General features: G+C 46.4%; 1 protein-coding gene across 5 annotated transcripts in view; it reads left to right on the forward strand.

Annotated features, from left to right (window-relative positions):
• The window catches only part of FGF1 (fibroblast growth factor 1), an 86,912-nt gene extending 75,522 nt beyond the window's left edge, over window positions 1–11,390 (forward strand). For all 5 annotated transcript variants that reach the window (XM_058677777.1, XM_058677780.1, XM_058677778.1 and 2 more), the window contains 2 exons: window positions 6,045–6,148; window positions 11,050–11,390. In XM_058677777.1, the coding sequence (XP_058533760.1) occupies window positions 6,045–6,148; window positions 11,050–11,244 (299 nt within the window). In that variant the 3' untranslated portion in view covers window positions 11,245–11,390. The remainder of the gene's footprint in view (window positions 1–6,044; window positions 6,149–11,049) is intronic.
• The last annotated feature ends 4,695 nt before the right edge of the window (window positions 11,391–16,085 follow it).

The raw sequence follows: 16,085 nt of genomic DNA on the forward strand, positions 1-16,085 counted from the left end.
AGGGATAGCTCAGAGCTCAAGAAACAGGCTAAAAAAGCAGTCCAAAGCTCACTTCTCTCAGTTATGGCAGCCTCCCAACTCCTTCACCTTCTTCCTCCCCTTGCAAACAAGAGATCATAAATGCATGAACAAATGACTGCTAAGATCTAATGAATCTTTGGGCATGAGAGTACAAAACAAGAGATACAGACTTGCAGGGCCTCGGCGGGGTGTGACTAGCCCATGGGGACTGTGATGTCCATTCGAAGACACTCTGGGTCCTGCTCATCCCTAAATCTACAGAGACCTATGAAGGGATTTATTTTTTATGTATTTACTTCTTCTAAGATTTTTTTATTATTATTACTGGAAAGGTGGATTTACAGAGGAGAGACAGGAAGAAAGATCTTCTGCCCACTGGTTCACTCCTCAAGTGGCTGCAACGGCCAGAGCTGAGCCAGTCTGAAACCAGGAGCCAGGAACTTCTTCCAAGTCTCCCATGTGGTACAGGTCCCAAGGCTTTGGGCCATCTTTGACTGCTTTTGCAGGCCACAAGCAGGAAACTGGATGGGAAGTGGAGCAGCTAGGGCAAGAATCAGCACATATATGAGATCCCAGCACATGTAATACTAGAACTTTAGTCACTAGGCTACTATGCTGGGCCCAGGACTTATTTTTTAAGATGTGTTTATTTCAAAGGTAAAGTGAGAAAGAAAGAGAATCTTCAATTCATCATTCCCCAAATCCCACGTGGCCACAATGGCTGGAGCCGGGCTGGTCTGAAACCAGCAACCAGGAGCTCCATCTCCCACTAGGTTTTCCCATAAGGATACTGGAGCCCAAGCACAAGGGCCACTGCTCACCATTTTCCCAGGCACTTAGCAGGGAACAAGACTGGAAGTGGAGCAGCCTGAACTTGAACTGGCATCTGTATGCAATGCCAGTGTCAAGGCAGAGGCTTAACTAACTATGCCACAATGCTGTCCCCTAGGACACTTTTTAGAAAACTGCTTTCTCTGTCCCCATCAAAAGATGCTATCCCTGTCTCAACACCGTGGAAAGAGGAGGACCTTAGGGCCTCAGCTCATTGAAGTAATGTTTTTCTTCTTCAGAGAGACAGAGAAAGAGCTCCCATATGTGCACTCACTCACGCATTCACTTGTTTTCTCTCTTTCTCTCTCTCTCTCTCTCTCTCACACACACACACACACACACATACACACATACACACACACACACCTTTTATCCCTCTAAAAGCAAAGTAGAACATGACAGCATCATGTGGTCTGATCCTCTCTGGTGCTGGGCAATGTTAAGCAGGAGCAGTGTGCATGGCTCCCAGCACACCCTGCAGTCACAGGGGAGACGGCCGAGCTGCACAGCGGCCCATGCTAGGCTGGGGTGTGCCGCAGGGCACGTGTGTGAAACACATTTTCTACACACAGTATTTTCAATTTATGCTGGGTTTCTTGGGCTGTAACCCCGTCGTGAATCATGCCACATCTACACATCTACATGCATGGGCTATGCATGCTGCTTTCTCTTTGATAAAATTTTCACAAAGGATCAAGCCCTTACTCTATTGTCTCACAATTTTCGTTTCTACTATAATTTTCCACTTTTCTTTGGAAGGGGCAAAAAGATTGCCAAGTATATAGAGATTTTCCTGTGTTCTGCTCAGAACAAGTGGGGTTTTCATTACTGGGTCAAGAGCAAGAGGAATTGTCATTACTGTCGGACTTCTCCATTCCTGGCATTCTTTATCCCTCATGGCGTGGAGACCCTGAAGGCAGGACCCACCTACCCACCTCCACATTCAGTGTACAGTTCAAGGCTCTCTATCGACCGCCCCTGTAGAGCGGTGTGGCTGGTCCCACCCTCCCTCTCTGAGGCCCCCTTTCCTCACACTCTCTCCTTCCGCCTTCTTCCTCTGTGGCAACCTCAAGAGGATATGGGTCTGCAGACCTGGTGTGAGGTTCCCCTGCTGAGTCAGACACCTAGTCAGCCGCACAAGCAAGCGGCACAGGCTTGAGTATCACTCCCTCCTGCCAGCCCTGCTTGCTACAGAAGGATATATGTTCAGGAAACTCAGCCAGAAAGAAATCCAGTGAAAATGAGCTATGAAACTTGGACATCCCGGAGAAATAATATTTACAGAGGAAACTCCTGAGACGAACTGAACTCTCTCAGCAGAGTGGCAGCTCAGGCTGTAGGCTGAAGCCCCGCGAGGGGCAGGCCTCTATACGGCCACCACAGGACTTCACCGGAGGCCAGCTCCACCTGACTTAAGCCCCATGGCAAGGCCAGAGGAATGGGGGCAGCATAACACAAATCAATCAGGTAACGAAAGCCCTTGTAATACCTAGGAGGACCTGCCCTCAAAGACAGCACCTTCCAGATAGTGGGGAGGAGCGGACCGCATGTCGGAAGAGGACGTGCCTGTCTCCCTGTGTGGCTACCAACCTGGTGTGAAAGAGAGGGAAAAGCAGGACTCCTATGGCATTCAAGGCTGCGCTCTGGTCAGCATTTTCTCCTTTTACTAAGCACAGCCTTGAGTGCAATGTGCTTTCACTCAATTTAGCCCCTGGCCTGTAGGAGGCAGCAAATGCCACCTCCCACCAGGGACCATGATGAGGGACAGACAACATCAAAACAGCTCAGAAAGATGGCAAGTACTGACCACTTCCCTGGCATTTGGTCATGGGAGCCTCACAACAACTCACAATGGATAAAGAAACAGATACACAACTAGCCCTGACATCACTCAACAGCCAACAGGCAGTCAGGCGGAATGTGATCCCGTGTGGTCTAACCCACGAGCCCTCCTGTTTAATTCTTCACTACTGAGACCAAGACAGAAACCAGCATGATACCTGGCTCACTATGGGTGGTCAAGTAATGGTTCCCTCTTTCCCACGAGCTTTCTTAGCACACAGGATCATGCTGAGAAATGGATGGAAAAATACATGTGACAGTTTCCTGAAAACCATCAAGTCCAGTGGAAATATAGATTGTGGGGGGAAAATATCTTTATGGAGATGTAATTCACATATAATTCATCCACTTAATGTGCACGATTCTGTGGTTTTTGTAGAGCTGTGCCAACCCCTCCCTCGCAAATAAAAAAGAAACACTTCATTGTTGAATGAGAATTTCTCCCTGTCCAATTGGAGAAATCTCCAATTTCTCCCTCCCCTTCCAGGACTCATTTATGTCATAACATGTGTTTTGCTCCTATTTCTGTTCAAATAATATCCAATGGTGTATAGCACTGCTATTAACTGTTCCCTTTAGGTCTGCAAATATCTTTAGAGAGACTGAAGCCAAACGCCTCCCCTTTGACTGAGGAGGAGGCTGTGCTGGAGAGAAGCTGAGTAGCCTCCCCGAGGTCATCCAACTAGTTGGAAGCACATCCCAGCCTCGAGCCTTAGAGCTCCAACTCAGCCTCCATCCTTCTTCACCCTACACAGCATTACTGGAAACAATTCAAAATGCACAGTTTACCTGTGACCAAGCAGCAGAATCATCCAACACATTTATATTGACTTTCCCCGTTGTACATCCTAAAATATTCAGCAAACACACAGTCACGGTCCCTTGTGCAAAGTGATGGAACTCAAGCAGGAACGGCTCAAGCAAGATCCTGCCTCTCTTCTCTGGTTGTGCACTCTATTGGCGAGGCAGACATAAATGAGAAAATTCTTACACAATACAACAACCCCATATTCAGGCCCAGGAAAGAAACAAACAAGGGACTGGAAAAGAGAATGATGTAGGAAGTAGGGTGGCAGGAACAGGAGTAATGGAGTGAGGGTAAAAGGACCCACTGCACAGAGAACTTGGGAAAGGCCTCTCTGAGAAGGATATTTAGGCAAGGACGAGGACAGCAGGAATAAGCTGTCAGAAAGAAGATACAGCATGTGCCAAGATCAGGGGGCGTGGGAAAAACTTTAGCATGTTGAAGGAGAACTGGTGTGTCCACGTTACCAAGTGCACATATGGTGGGATTGGAGGCTGGAAAGAGCTGGGGGCCTGCTGTCTCAGGCCTCCACTCCCAGAGCTAAAGAGAGGAGGACCCATGGGAAACCAGATGAAAGACTTCCAGTTGCCTTCCAGTGAATTATATAAACTCCAGTTTGCCACAGGAAGCTACAGAAGTCCTAAGTTTACATAGCAAAAACTTTCAAGGAGAAGAGAGCTGCATCTTCAGGGAGGGAGAGAGACCTAGTTTTGTGTCTCCCTGGGGATGAATTAGAAAATAAGGAAAATGAAGGGAAGTGAGAAAATACAGGTGTATGAAGAGGGACTATGGTATAGCTACAGGACTGACAAGGGAATAGAGTGAACTCTTCACAGTCACTAGCTGAGAAAGATTTGCACACAGTTGTAAAGGGGTAAACAAGAGAGATACAGAATTGCAAAATGTGTTTGAAGTATTTTAGCTGTTATCAGGACAACAAAGGGTGACATGGATGCCGTGTGCTCCACCACCTAGGCATGCATCCATGTGGCTTCGCTGCCCTGGGAGCAGGAATAGGCACAAGTGGAAAAAGGGCCAGATCTTGTCTGGGCTACTGGCTCAGCTCCAACAGTTGCAAGATGGAAAAACAGAGAAGGTGGGAGGGGGGCTTATCCGTCTCCCCAGCGTGCTTCCAGGTTTTACACATGTAAATCTATTTCCTATTGAAAAAAATTGCATTAAATAAAAAACCTTTCCCCTTGTCCCCCGCCCAAAAAAGGCTGCAAGGGGTCTAGAACCAACCACCAAGGCTCAGCATGCTAGCCCCTCCCATCTCTGGACATCTAAGGAAGTCCCCTGTCCAACGAGGAAACTACTGGGCAGCCACAGCTTCCTAGTCACTAATGAGGGTTGTGACACACTCGTCACCAAGAAAATTATCCAAAAGACACCAGAATTCATCCTGATTCCCAAATGGACCATCAAGGCACCTTATCCCTGGCTTCCAGTTTCCTGTTGCATCTCCTGATGTCCTCTGGGGCATCAAATCATCCCATCAGGAACCACTGTTCTCATCACTTCGTTTCCAACTTTCAGCTTCATTCTCACAGTCAGAAACTGGGGCTTCCCCATCTGTTTGTACCCAAGCTGGGTCACCACAGATGTTGAAGGTTGACTGAACTTGACGGTGGGGGACAGCCTGGGATTTAAGATGCAGCAACCAATTCTAACTTCCTGGGAATTTTTGTCTGGGAAAAGAGTGATTTTTTTAAAAAGATTTATTTATTTTTATTACAAAGTCAGATATACAGAGAGGAGGAGAGACAGAGAAGATCTTCCGTCCATTGATTCACACGCCAAGTGAGTGCAACAGCAGGTGCTGTGCCGATCCAAAGCCAGGAGCCAGAAACTTCCTCCAGGTCTCCCACACGGGTACAGGGTCCCAAGGCTTTGGGCCATCCTCTACTGCTTTCCTGGGCCACAAGCAGGGAACTGGATGGAAAGTGGAGCTGCCGGGATTAGAACCGGCACCCTATGGGATCCTGGCACGTTCAAGGTGAGGACTTTAGCCACTAGGCCACCGTGCCGGGCCCAGAAAGGAGTGATCTTAAACAATCTGTGGATGAATTGCTCTCATGCTTAGAAGATGTAGCTGTGACAAGGCCCCCCTAACCCTGACTCACATGGGAGGTTTACTCTACTGCACCCTACAATTGCTGGGATGGTGTTGATACCCCCCACTAAACAAAGGTCAGTTCCTCCTGTGACTGTTTCCCTCTGGGCGAGAGAGAGAGAGAAGTAAGGCCCCGAGAAGGTGACTGGGGTTGTTTAGTAACCAGTGCAGGGGTTGACAGGGAAGCAAGCATGTCATCTGTCTCTCTCCTCCTTCCCTCTTCCCCTCCTTCCACAATTATGCCTGGGCAGCTTGCTTTGGAGGGCAAAGAAAAAGGAACTGTATTTCTGTATTTGGATTAATTTGAGGCTCATCCTTGAGGGCACTGGGAATGAATGAGCAGAATTTTCCAGGGCCAACTGTCCTTGCTGCCAGCCCTATCGGCAAACGCATAGTGTTTATTTACTTGTGCTCGTGTTATTTCTATTCCAGTTCAGCTGCAGCTGAGTGCGGAAAGCGTGGGGGAGGTGTTTATAAAGAGTACGGAGACTGGCCAGTACTTGGCTATGGACACCGATGGCCTTTTATATGGCTCGGTAAGTATGAGGCTGACATGCGTCCAGACGTGGCCAAAGTCTGAGGTTTCCAGAAATCTTGTAACACTGAGTGATGCAGACTGTGAAGCATCAATTAGCTTCTGTTGATTTTTCCAGTAGGATTCCCACCCTCTACCCTGCCTTATTTTAGACACAAACATAAAAGAGTTTCTTGTGGTATTCTCTGAAAATACTCAACTGTAGTATCATACAGGCCCACAGCAAACATCGATTGATGTTTTGGCAACTCATCAGTTGCTCTATTCAGAATCCCAAATTCCGTTTCATTTGTTCCTTCTGAAAATGGTAACTGAGCACTTACTATATGTATCAGAGTATTTCTAAGTGATAGTTACAAAAAAAAGCAAAGCCCAGGTTTTGTCGTTTATATGTCATTCATAAAGCTTTAAAAATAATCCCTTTTATTCTGGATCACCTCAAAGGATGACAAACTTAATAACTTAATGGAACATTTGTCAAACCTGCCCTGGGTCCTAAAAAATGAATGAGCCGGGTTGAGAAGTGGGTCTAATTGCTGACTCAGCAGCTAAAATCCTGTCCATCTCCTGCCTCTCCCCTCACAGTTCATGATTCATGGAGGTTTGAGTCAGTGGTCATTGTAAGAAAAGAACAGGCAATTCTATTTCTGCCCCTGTTGGTGTCACTACTCAGATTTCATCTAGAGAGGGAGCTAAGATCCATGACCATTTCTGAATTTAAAAAGTTTTTTTTTTATTTTATTTATTTGAGAAGCAGAGAGAGAGAAAGGGAATTTTCATCCACTGGTTCACTCCCCAAATACGTGCAAAAGCCAAGGTGAGTGGCACAAATCAGGGTACTTGAGCCATCGCCTGCTGCTATCCAGAGTTCACACAAGCAGGAAACTAAACTAGGGAATGGAGCTAGGACAGACACCCAGGCACCAGGATACGGGATGCAGGCTTCCCAAGCGCATCTTAATCACTAGGACAAATGCCTACCTCACCTTCTAGATGGCAGTGATTTCTTTGTCTATCCTGACAACTTTGACTGTAACTCATGATCCAATTTAAAGTCCCTCCTTCCCTTTCATGGGAAATTTTACAAAACAGTGGCCTGTACAGGATAACAGTCTGGGCCTTCATTTGACTTGGAACAAATCGCCACGTGACAGTGGTCCTGGAAACCCTCTGCACTTCACTTTTCTCACACTGCCCACTAGGGGTCAGGAGATGAAGTGTTCCAAGCGACAATTTAGTCTTTGCTTCCTGAAAGGTCAGCCTGACAACTCTCACCTACTGGCAGCAGAGGCGCTGACCGCTATTTAGGGAGTGCATTTCATACAAAGTTGTTCTAGCTATGACCAAAATTAACCAGTCAATCTCTGGCTTATAACTGCACTCAAGCCTCTGCCACCTTGTCAACTTGCTTGTCTGCTCTAACCCTTGTCTGAAACGAGGACTAAGGGCTGCATTGTACAGGCAGCAGACAGTTCTATGACTAAATACATAGAACCCCCCAATGGGCCAGGACCCCAAGCTGCTGTATCCATGGCAGCTGTAAGATACATAATCGCATATAACCACCTCACCTTTACTCCATTTTAGGCTATCAATTTTAGTCCTGTGATTTCTTCTACTTTTAATTAATTTTGATGTTTACTATAAACTTTTTAAACTTATATGAGAATATTGAGAATTCATGCCTGAATCTACTGTCTTCTGGGCTCCAAGCTCTCCCTCTCCCACCCTGGTCCTGGCTAGCACCATTATTTACCCAAAATGTGGTCTTAGGGAATCATACCTGAGAGTTTTACATTTTCCTCCTTGAACAAGAGTAATATCAAAACATCTCAGAGCTCTGTCTCATGCTCTTAACAGATTTCAGATACTAAAATTCATCCTGATTCAAATCTGTGTGTATTTATGTAAAATGGATATAATTTTTCTAAGAAAAAATTGGGGGTGGTGAGTGATTTTATAATAAATGAATGTCTTCCTGTTCTTTCTAAATTTTCTGTGATGAATGTATCTCACCTGTCTAACTAGAGGGAAAACAAGGCAGGCTAAATATAAAGAGAAGACAACTAAACAGCAGGCGTGAATCAACATCTAATGCACACGCCCTCAGCACTGGCACCAGTGCACTGCAAGTGCCCACAAATCTGGACTGAGAGAAGGAGTCCTCGGATCCATCCTGCTGACTCAGCCTGTGACTCAGCCATTTCGTGTGTATCAACAGCCCCAGTGCAATGCAGACATCAGGTGGAGCCAGGGGCCATCCTCACCTTCGTCATAGCACAAAGGTCTGACGCCCACTGAAGTGTCATGAGTTGAGCCCCCCACCCCTTACAGGGGAGTGGACAGTCCACAGAGCTCCAAAAACAGCTCCCCTTCTGGCCCCAACCTCATGCATCTGGACTCTGTTTCTCCAGAGGCAGCAAAGTCATCCCATTAAATATTATAGTTATATCACAGCTCGTCCCAGAATGATCCACAGTGTCTCACCCAAGTGTCATTCTTCTAGATTGTGAATGAATAAGAAGCAGGATACTTCCTGTTACCTAGTTCCGTAAGACCAAAAGCTACAGTTATTGATGCTGTGACAATATTCCAAGAATCTAGTTAAATTTACTAACTAGTCAGCAAGGCCTATTATTTGCAAGGCTGTGTGTCCAGTCCAGCAGGTAGACATGAGGTCAAGTGACTCCATGTCTTTCCTCAGTAGGCTTGGTGATCAGGGACAGGGCACAGCCAGCAGAGAGTACAATATAGCATGTGAACATGAACTTCCAGGGGGGACCACTGCCCACAGTGAATGCAGCAACCACAGAGATCACATGACTTGAAAAAGTAACAGTCAGATGTGACAGGTCACCCAGGCAAGACAACATATGGTATAAAGGTTGTGATATTTCGGTTTTAAGTCAAATGCAGTTAAGTGTATTCTAAGATGTGGACAGAAACATGGTTTGAAGACTGGGTCCCCCACTTTCTAACAGATGATAAACCAAACTATGTTGGCAGATATTTTTCAAGGAACTGTGCTGTTTGGTTAATATGCCATACCTGTGTTTCCATCTTAAGACATTTAAAGCTGTGCAGAACTCTACAGTATGTATGTGCTTTTTTCTACTTAACCAATCACCATCCCATGGGGATACAGGTTGCTTCCAATTGGTGGCCCTCATATTCAATGCTCCTAAGACCACTTTCAAAAATATGGTTTTATGGCACTATGGCTCAACAGGTTGATCCTCAGCCTGCTAGCACCAGTATCTCATATAGTCACCTATTCATGTCCCAGCTATTCCACTCCCAAACCAGCTCCCTGCTTATGACCTAGGAAAGCAGCAGACGGCTCAAGGCCTTGGGCCCCTGTACCCATGTAGGGGAATAGGAAGAAGCTCCTAGTTCCTGGATTTGGATTGCCTCTGCTCTGGTTGTTGAAGCCATTTGGGGAGTGAACTAGCAGACAGAAGAATAAAATGCATAGTGTATTCTTTTATGGTTTTACTATAAGGATGAATTCCTACAAAGGAAGTTTTTAGGCAGGCGGTAATATATACTTTAAATGTTTATACTTATTGCCAAACTACCCTCAGGAAATTTCTATCAATTTACCTCACCAACAGTGCATGAAACTGCCTATATCCCATGCTCTCACTAGCCCTAAAAAATTTTGAAGTATTTTGAACTCTGCATATTTTATAGTGAAAATACGGCAAAAAAAAAGTACACATTAATTTGCTTTTACCTTGCAATGGTAGGTTGAATGCCCATGTTGTAATAGCAGATGAAGCACACTACTTTATTTAAATCTAGATCCACATAGTCTTACTTAGTGGGTATGAACATAAATACAGATAGCTGAGAATGCTTGTCAACTTTAACAGTTGCCTTTCTGGGTGGCGGAAGGCTATGGGGTAATTTCATTCTTTTAATGTAAAGCTCTGATTTTCTTTTTTTGGAAAACACAGTTATTTTCATAAGCAGAATCTTTTTTAAAAAAAAATATTTATTCATTTATTTGCAAGAGGGAGAGACACAAAGAGATAGAATCTTCCATCTGCTAATTCATTCCTCAGATGGTCACAATGACCAGAGATGGACCAGAACAAAGCCAGGAGCTTCAGCCACATTGTGACAGGGGTCCAAACACGTGAGCCATTTTCTTCTGCTTTTCTCAAGTCATTATCAGGGAAGTGGATTGGGAATGGAGCAGCCAGGACGCAAATCGGTGCCCAAACGGGATGCTGGCACTAGAGGCAGCAGTTTTACCTCTCTTGCCACAATACCAACCCCAAAAAGCATCTTTTTATAAATAGCCAAAAATAAAGTCACTTCCTGTTTTTAAGAACTTATTTAAGTGGCAGGATATGTTTTGTGCCTAGGACAATTTTTGCAGAAGCATTTCTGCTCATAACAATAATGACATCAAATCCTGATATTGTTCGTGACAGCACCAGGATAAAAAGAAACACTGGTGGATTTTCATTTGCTTCTCGGGTTTAAACTTGGGAAACCCCCACCCCATCACCGTCTAGCTTTACCCTATTTTTGAGTACTTTTCTTTACTCATGCCCATATGCAGGGCTCTCTAGTGAGACACAGCACGCAGCCCTGCCTTGGCTGTGCTGGTGGTTAAGAAGGCTCTCCCCAGCAGGAGATTCTAGAATCCCAAGATCAGATGATGGAAAGCGAGCATGCAGTAAGAGCCAAGGCATGCTGAAGGCTCCTGCTGTGCCAGGAACTGCTCTAAGTCCTCATGCCCACACTCTGAAACAGGTGTCACCCTAATGAAGACACCAAAACACAGACAGGTGCAGCACTGTGTCCCAGGCCACACTGCTAGGACGTGCAAAAGGCCTGTTTGAGACTCCCCACTGAGAGTCCAACTATCCTTTGGCTTTACCTTTGTAGCAGACACCCAGTGAGGAGTGTTTGTTCCTGGAGCGGCTGGAGGAGAACCACTACAACACCTACACATCCAAGAAGCATGCCGAGAAGAACTGGTTTGTGGGCATCAAGAAGAATGGAAGCTGCAAGCGTGGTCCTCGGACTCACTACGGCCAGAAAGCCATCTTGTTTCTCCCTCTGCCAGTCTCCTCTGACTAAAGAAATCCATCCCAGTTGCCACTCACTCCCAGGGGAGCCTCGTGGGAGTCACTCACCTGGTGGACCCCAAAATGTTCCCTTGACCTTTGGCTGCACTAACCCCTGGCCCACAGAGCCCAAGTATGCAAGCAATGCGCTTCTACTTCTACATGCCTGGTTCCTTTTTCAGCAGGGCCCTTTCCCCCCAGCACAGTTCAGAACAGAGGGACCAACTTGCCTCCAGGGGTTCAACCAGCTGACAGTCTGGGCTTAAGTGGAGCTGGGCAGTTGGGGTGCCTCTGGCCCCTGATGCAAGCTGAGCTTCTCAGTCCAAGAGTGGGGGTCAAGTGGAAGGGGAAACGGAGGGGGGGTTAAGGCACCTGCTAAGAGGGCCATCACCAGTACATACCATTTCCCTCTGGTGAAGCAGCCCCATGAGTCCCTTTAACATCTGGCATGACTTCCTTTCATCTTTCAGCACCCCAGTAATACGAGCAGAGAAGCTGAAGCTAGGACAGAAGTAAGCAGTGTTCCAGGAGTACACACCAGAACAGAAACGAAGAGACTGAAAGGGGAGATGGAAAGACTGCCGTTTGGTAGACAACTGAGAAAGACGAGATCTCAAGGTGGAAAAGCTGAAGGGCAGAGAGAGGCTCAGCCACAGGGAAGCGGAATCGCTCCCAGCCTTGGGAGTCATCACTCCCGCCTTGATCTCCCCAAGGTCAGTCAGCAGCAGGAAGTCCTTAGATGATGCCAGGTGGTGGAGAGCATGACAAATCGTTGTGGATCAAAGCAAGGATGTTGGATGCTAGGAAATTCAGCTGGGTCTGGGGAGTGCACATGGCAGTGATGAGAAAGAAAGGAAATGTTGGCTGAGAGGATGCTAGCCTCTACGGGGGTGGGGAGGAGGTGGTTTTGGAAGGGAGGAAAAGGAGAGAAAGAGCTGCTTGGCCACCAGGAGGCAGATGCTGACCTAGCACGGCTGGGTGGAGCTGCTACGCTTCCACCAGGCTCCAAGAATGTGATTCCAAGCCAGCTCAAATCCCCTATCCACATCTCACCCTTAAAATCACCCCTTCCCCAGTGAAGATCCCTGGGCAGGCAGGAGGCATGGACAGAGGGGCTACCTGTGCCAGGGCTGGTTTTAAGGCACTCTGGCCCAGTTGCTATAAAACATCCATTCAGAAGATACACAATAGCATAGTTCAAAAATGTTAAGCCCTCACAACAGCTTTCCCCAAGAGCCCATTTGTGTTGCCATTACTTGTATAAATGTGCTTCCTGCTTAAAGTAAACTTGACCCAAGTGGCTAGCAAATTAGAAACACCATTCATCTCTGACATATGATGCCAAGGCCATGTAAAGGCCTTTAATAAGCTATTTAAATTTACTGTAAGGCTCTCTGTGTTTTAATCACATTTAAAAATATACAGCTTGAAGGCAGTTAAACTGATTAGCATTCAGCCACTGAGAATGATAATAATATCAAGTAGAAGCTACTCAGTTATCTAATGCTTACACTACATGTACATATAAGAGGAAATCTTTCTGCTTTCCACTGCTTGCACAAATTTTCTTTTGAGAAGGAGGACTCATCAGCATGAGAGTGTTAGCTTGTATTTTACAAGGACCGGAAGTAGTCATGAATTGGAAAAGAATTACCTGATAACCAAGCTGTCCTATTGAAAATGGAAGAGAAATGACACTTTGTGAAAGTTGAAAGTGAGAGGACGATCAAAGAACCAAACTAAGGAAGGTAACAATGTGGTTCATAGCAGCCACCTGCCTGTACAGAAAAATGTTTCTGGAACTTGGACAACAAGATTTGATTTTGTTTTGGGAAATCTTTGCAGACAGGTTGTGGGGGGGAGTGGGCACGCAGAGCACCTTAACATTATCTTAATATGAAGATTTGGCCAGCAAATAGTATGCAGGGAGGATCTCTAAGACATTTATCATAGCTCATAGTTTATGTTGTAGGAATCAAATTCAAGCATAACATGGGCCAAGAACAATTATATACCATCACCAACCCTTGAAACAACAACCTGTGATTTCATAGGTCCAAAGCCCTGTAGTAGGAGGACTGTTGTGACCCTAACAGTCTTGACTGGGTCATTGTTCATATATTTTATTCAATACATATTAAATGCCTAATGTGTGCCAGACACTGTACTGGGTCCCGGGCCCTGAGGACTCTGTCAAACTTGCTGCGGTGTCCTCTACCCAGGTATTTGTTTTGTGATAATGAAGAGGCTGTAGTTTCATTTCTTGAAGACAAATAAAAATCATATAGACTTTGTAGGTTTCTTCTGAGAAAAACAGCAAGCTCTAGGAAGAACAGGGAGTGTCTGAGGGCATGGCCAGACTTCAGAGCTGTGTCAAGTTCGGGGGCACTGCTTTGAAATCAGGAAAAGAGCCTACCAGACAGCACGGTTCACAGCAGTTCTTGTTCTGTAATGCTCCCTTCGGCTGATTCCAACTCTGGAAGCCAGTGGCCTGCTAGGTGCCTCACATGGGAACGAGTTTCCACGGCCACTGTCGGGAGTCAGTGTCGCCTGACACCGTGCACAGCATCACAGCAGGCGTGCTCTGGATGTTTACAACATGGTAGCAGTGGAGGTGGTGACCTGCTTACATGAACAGGATGGATGTTAAGGCATCTGGAAGCCAACACTGCGAACACGCAAAAAGCTGTGTGGACCTCACGCCTCCTGAGGAACAAGTTCCTGGTGGCAGAGACCTCACCCTCAACCACGCAGAGCACAGTGCCAGCTACGAAAGACCATGTGGGTCTCTCACCCCAGTCTCTCTGTGTCACAGCACCTTACAAATGTTAATAAATGTTCCCTGACTAGCGACACTGTCTCTGAGTGTCAGGGCATCACACTGTCTCCTTTTTTCTCGAAGGTCCCCCAGCACCTTCTGGGGCTTACTGCCTGGTTCCCTGTACTGCCACTAGAACCAGTTACAAGACAGACCACTGTGAACAGCTAAGGGAGATGGGGTTTCCATTTTGTTTGGAAACATAAGACAGTGCAGGTGGTCTGCTAGGTTTCTGTTAGGGAGACATAATGCAGAAAACGTGCCCTCTATGAAGCCAGGCACCATGGGCAAGTCTGGTGAAGTTTCCCACCATCATCCCCCGATCACTACCACACACACACAACCTAAGTCATGCAAAATGACACTGCTACTGTGGGCTGGCCAACTGGTGCTCAGGCAAGTATATTTCAACCAGAAAGCAGCACTCCAGTGCTTGTTTACACTTTGAGGTCCATGTCAGAAATGTGTATCTCTCTATCTCAGAACCCTGGGCCGGTGTGGGACTGCAGATTCCCCAATGTGATTTCCTGAATGATGACACCAAGCAATGGTTTCCCAAAGGAACCTCCAAACTTTTTCTTTAAGATTTGTTTATTTTTATTGGAAAGGCAGATTTACAGAGAGAAGAAGAGACAGAGAGAAAGATCTTCCATCCACTAGTTTACTCCCCAAATGGCTACAACAGCTAGAGTTGAGGTGATCTGAAGCCAGGAGTCAGGAGCTTCCCCCAAGCCCCCAAGGCTTTGGCCCATCCTCAATTGCTTTCCTAAGCCACAAGCAGGGAACTAGATGTGAGGTGAAACAACCAGGACACAAACCAGTGCCCATGTAGGATCCCATAATGTGGGGACTTAGCCACTGAACCACTGCTCCAGACCCAAATCTTGAAATTCCCCATTGGTACTATTGCCAACATACCACAGCAGAATTAGATTTCTCTCCCCTCCCCTTACACACACACACACCAGGCATATGCACCACCAATGAAAATGCTGGACATTGGGTGCTTGCTCTGCTAATTACATGACACAAGCAAGCCCTCCTTTTCCTTCTCAAGCTTTCTCAAGCAGAACTTTCAATGTTCTGGAGCTTGATCCACATTAAGAACAATGGTTTTCGGGCCCAGCGGAGTGGCCTAGTGGCTAAAGTCCTCGCCTTGAACGCTCCGGGATCCCATCTAATCCTGGCAGCTCCACTTCCCATCCAGCTCCCTGCTTGTGGCCTGGGAAAGCAGCCGAGGATGGCCCAATGCATTGGGACACTGCACCCGCGTGGGAGACCCGGAAGAGGTTCCAGGTTCCTGGCTTCCGATCAGCACAGCATCGGCCCGTTGCGGCTCACTTGGGGAGTGAAACATCGGACGGAAGATCTTCCTCTCTGTCTCTCCTCCTCTCTGTGTATCTGGCTTTCCAACAATAATAAATCTTAAAAAAAAATAACAATGGTTTTCATTGCAATCCAGCACATATATACCTTTTCACATACACAGCATGGCCCTTCTATTACATCCTGGTCACACATCTGTTAAACTGGGTCCCCACATGAAGAAGTCACAACCACAGTTTGAAAGCCTCTGCCTTGAAGTAACTGTCCTCCTTCCCAAAGATGACAAGACCCAATTAGCACCCTGTGCTGTGACTTCAGTATCTTTAGGGACACTGTTTGCTCTTAAGTAAACAAGACCAGGGGACATTCTGTAACCCAGGAACCATCTGTTCTGAAGGCTCTGTGAATTCTTTCAGCCAGATTTGCTATTAATCATGCAAAACGAATGTGCTGATGTGGACTCCACAGCACCCACCTCTGCCTCCCACTGATGCTGGCCTGGGCAGATTTCCGCTCTCAGCAGCCTGGGAGACACACATACCGCCCCCTTCCTTTGAAATTCCCATCACTCCAGGTCTTGAGAACATTGCCTCTCTGACTCCCACAGTCTTCCTTTCAGCCCAGTGTCTTGCCACCTCCCCAAATTCCAATTTCATAATCACTTCTAAGAAAGGCACACATAATTTGGTAAGCCAGGAAAAGATTGTAAA

The sequence above is a fragment of the Ochotona princeps genome, chromosome 19, assembly GCF_030435755.1.
Source record: "Ochotona princeps isolate mOchPri1 chromosome 19, mOchPri1.hap1, whole genome shotgun sequence".
Classification (NCBI taxonomy): domain Eukaryota; kingdom Metazoa; phylum Chordata; class Mammalia; order Lagomorpha; family Ochotonidae; genus Ochotona; species Ochotona princeps.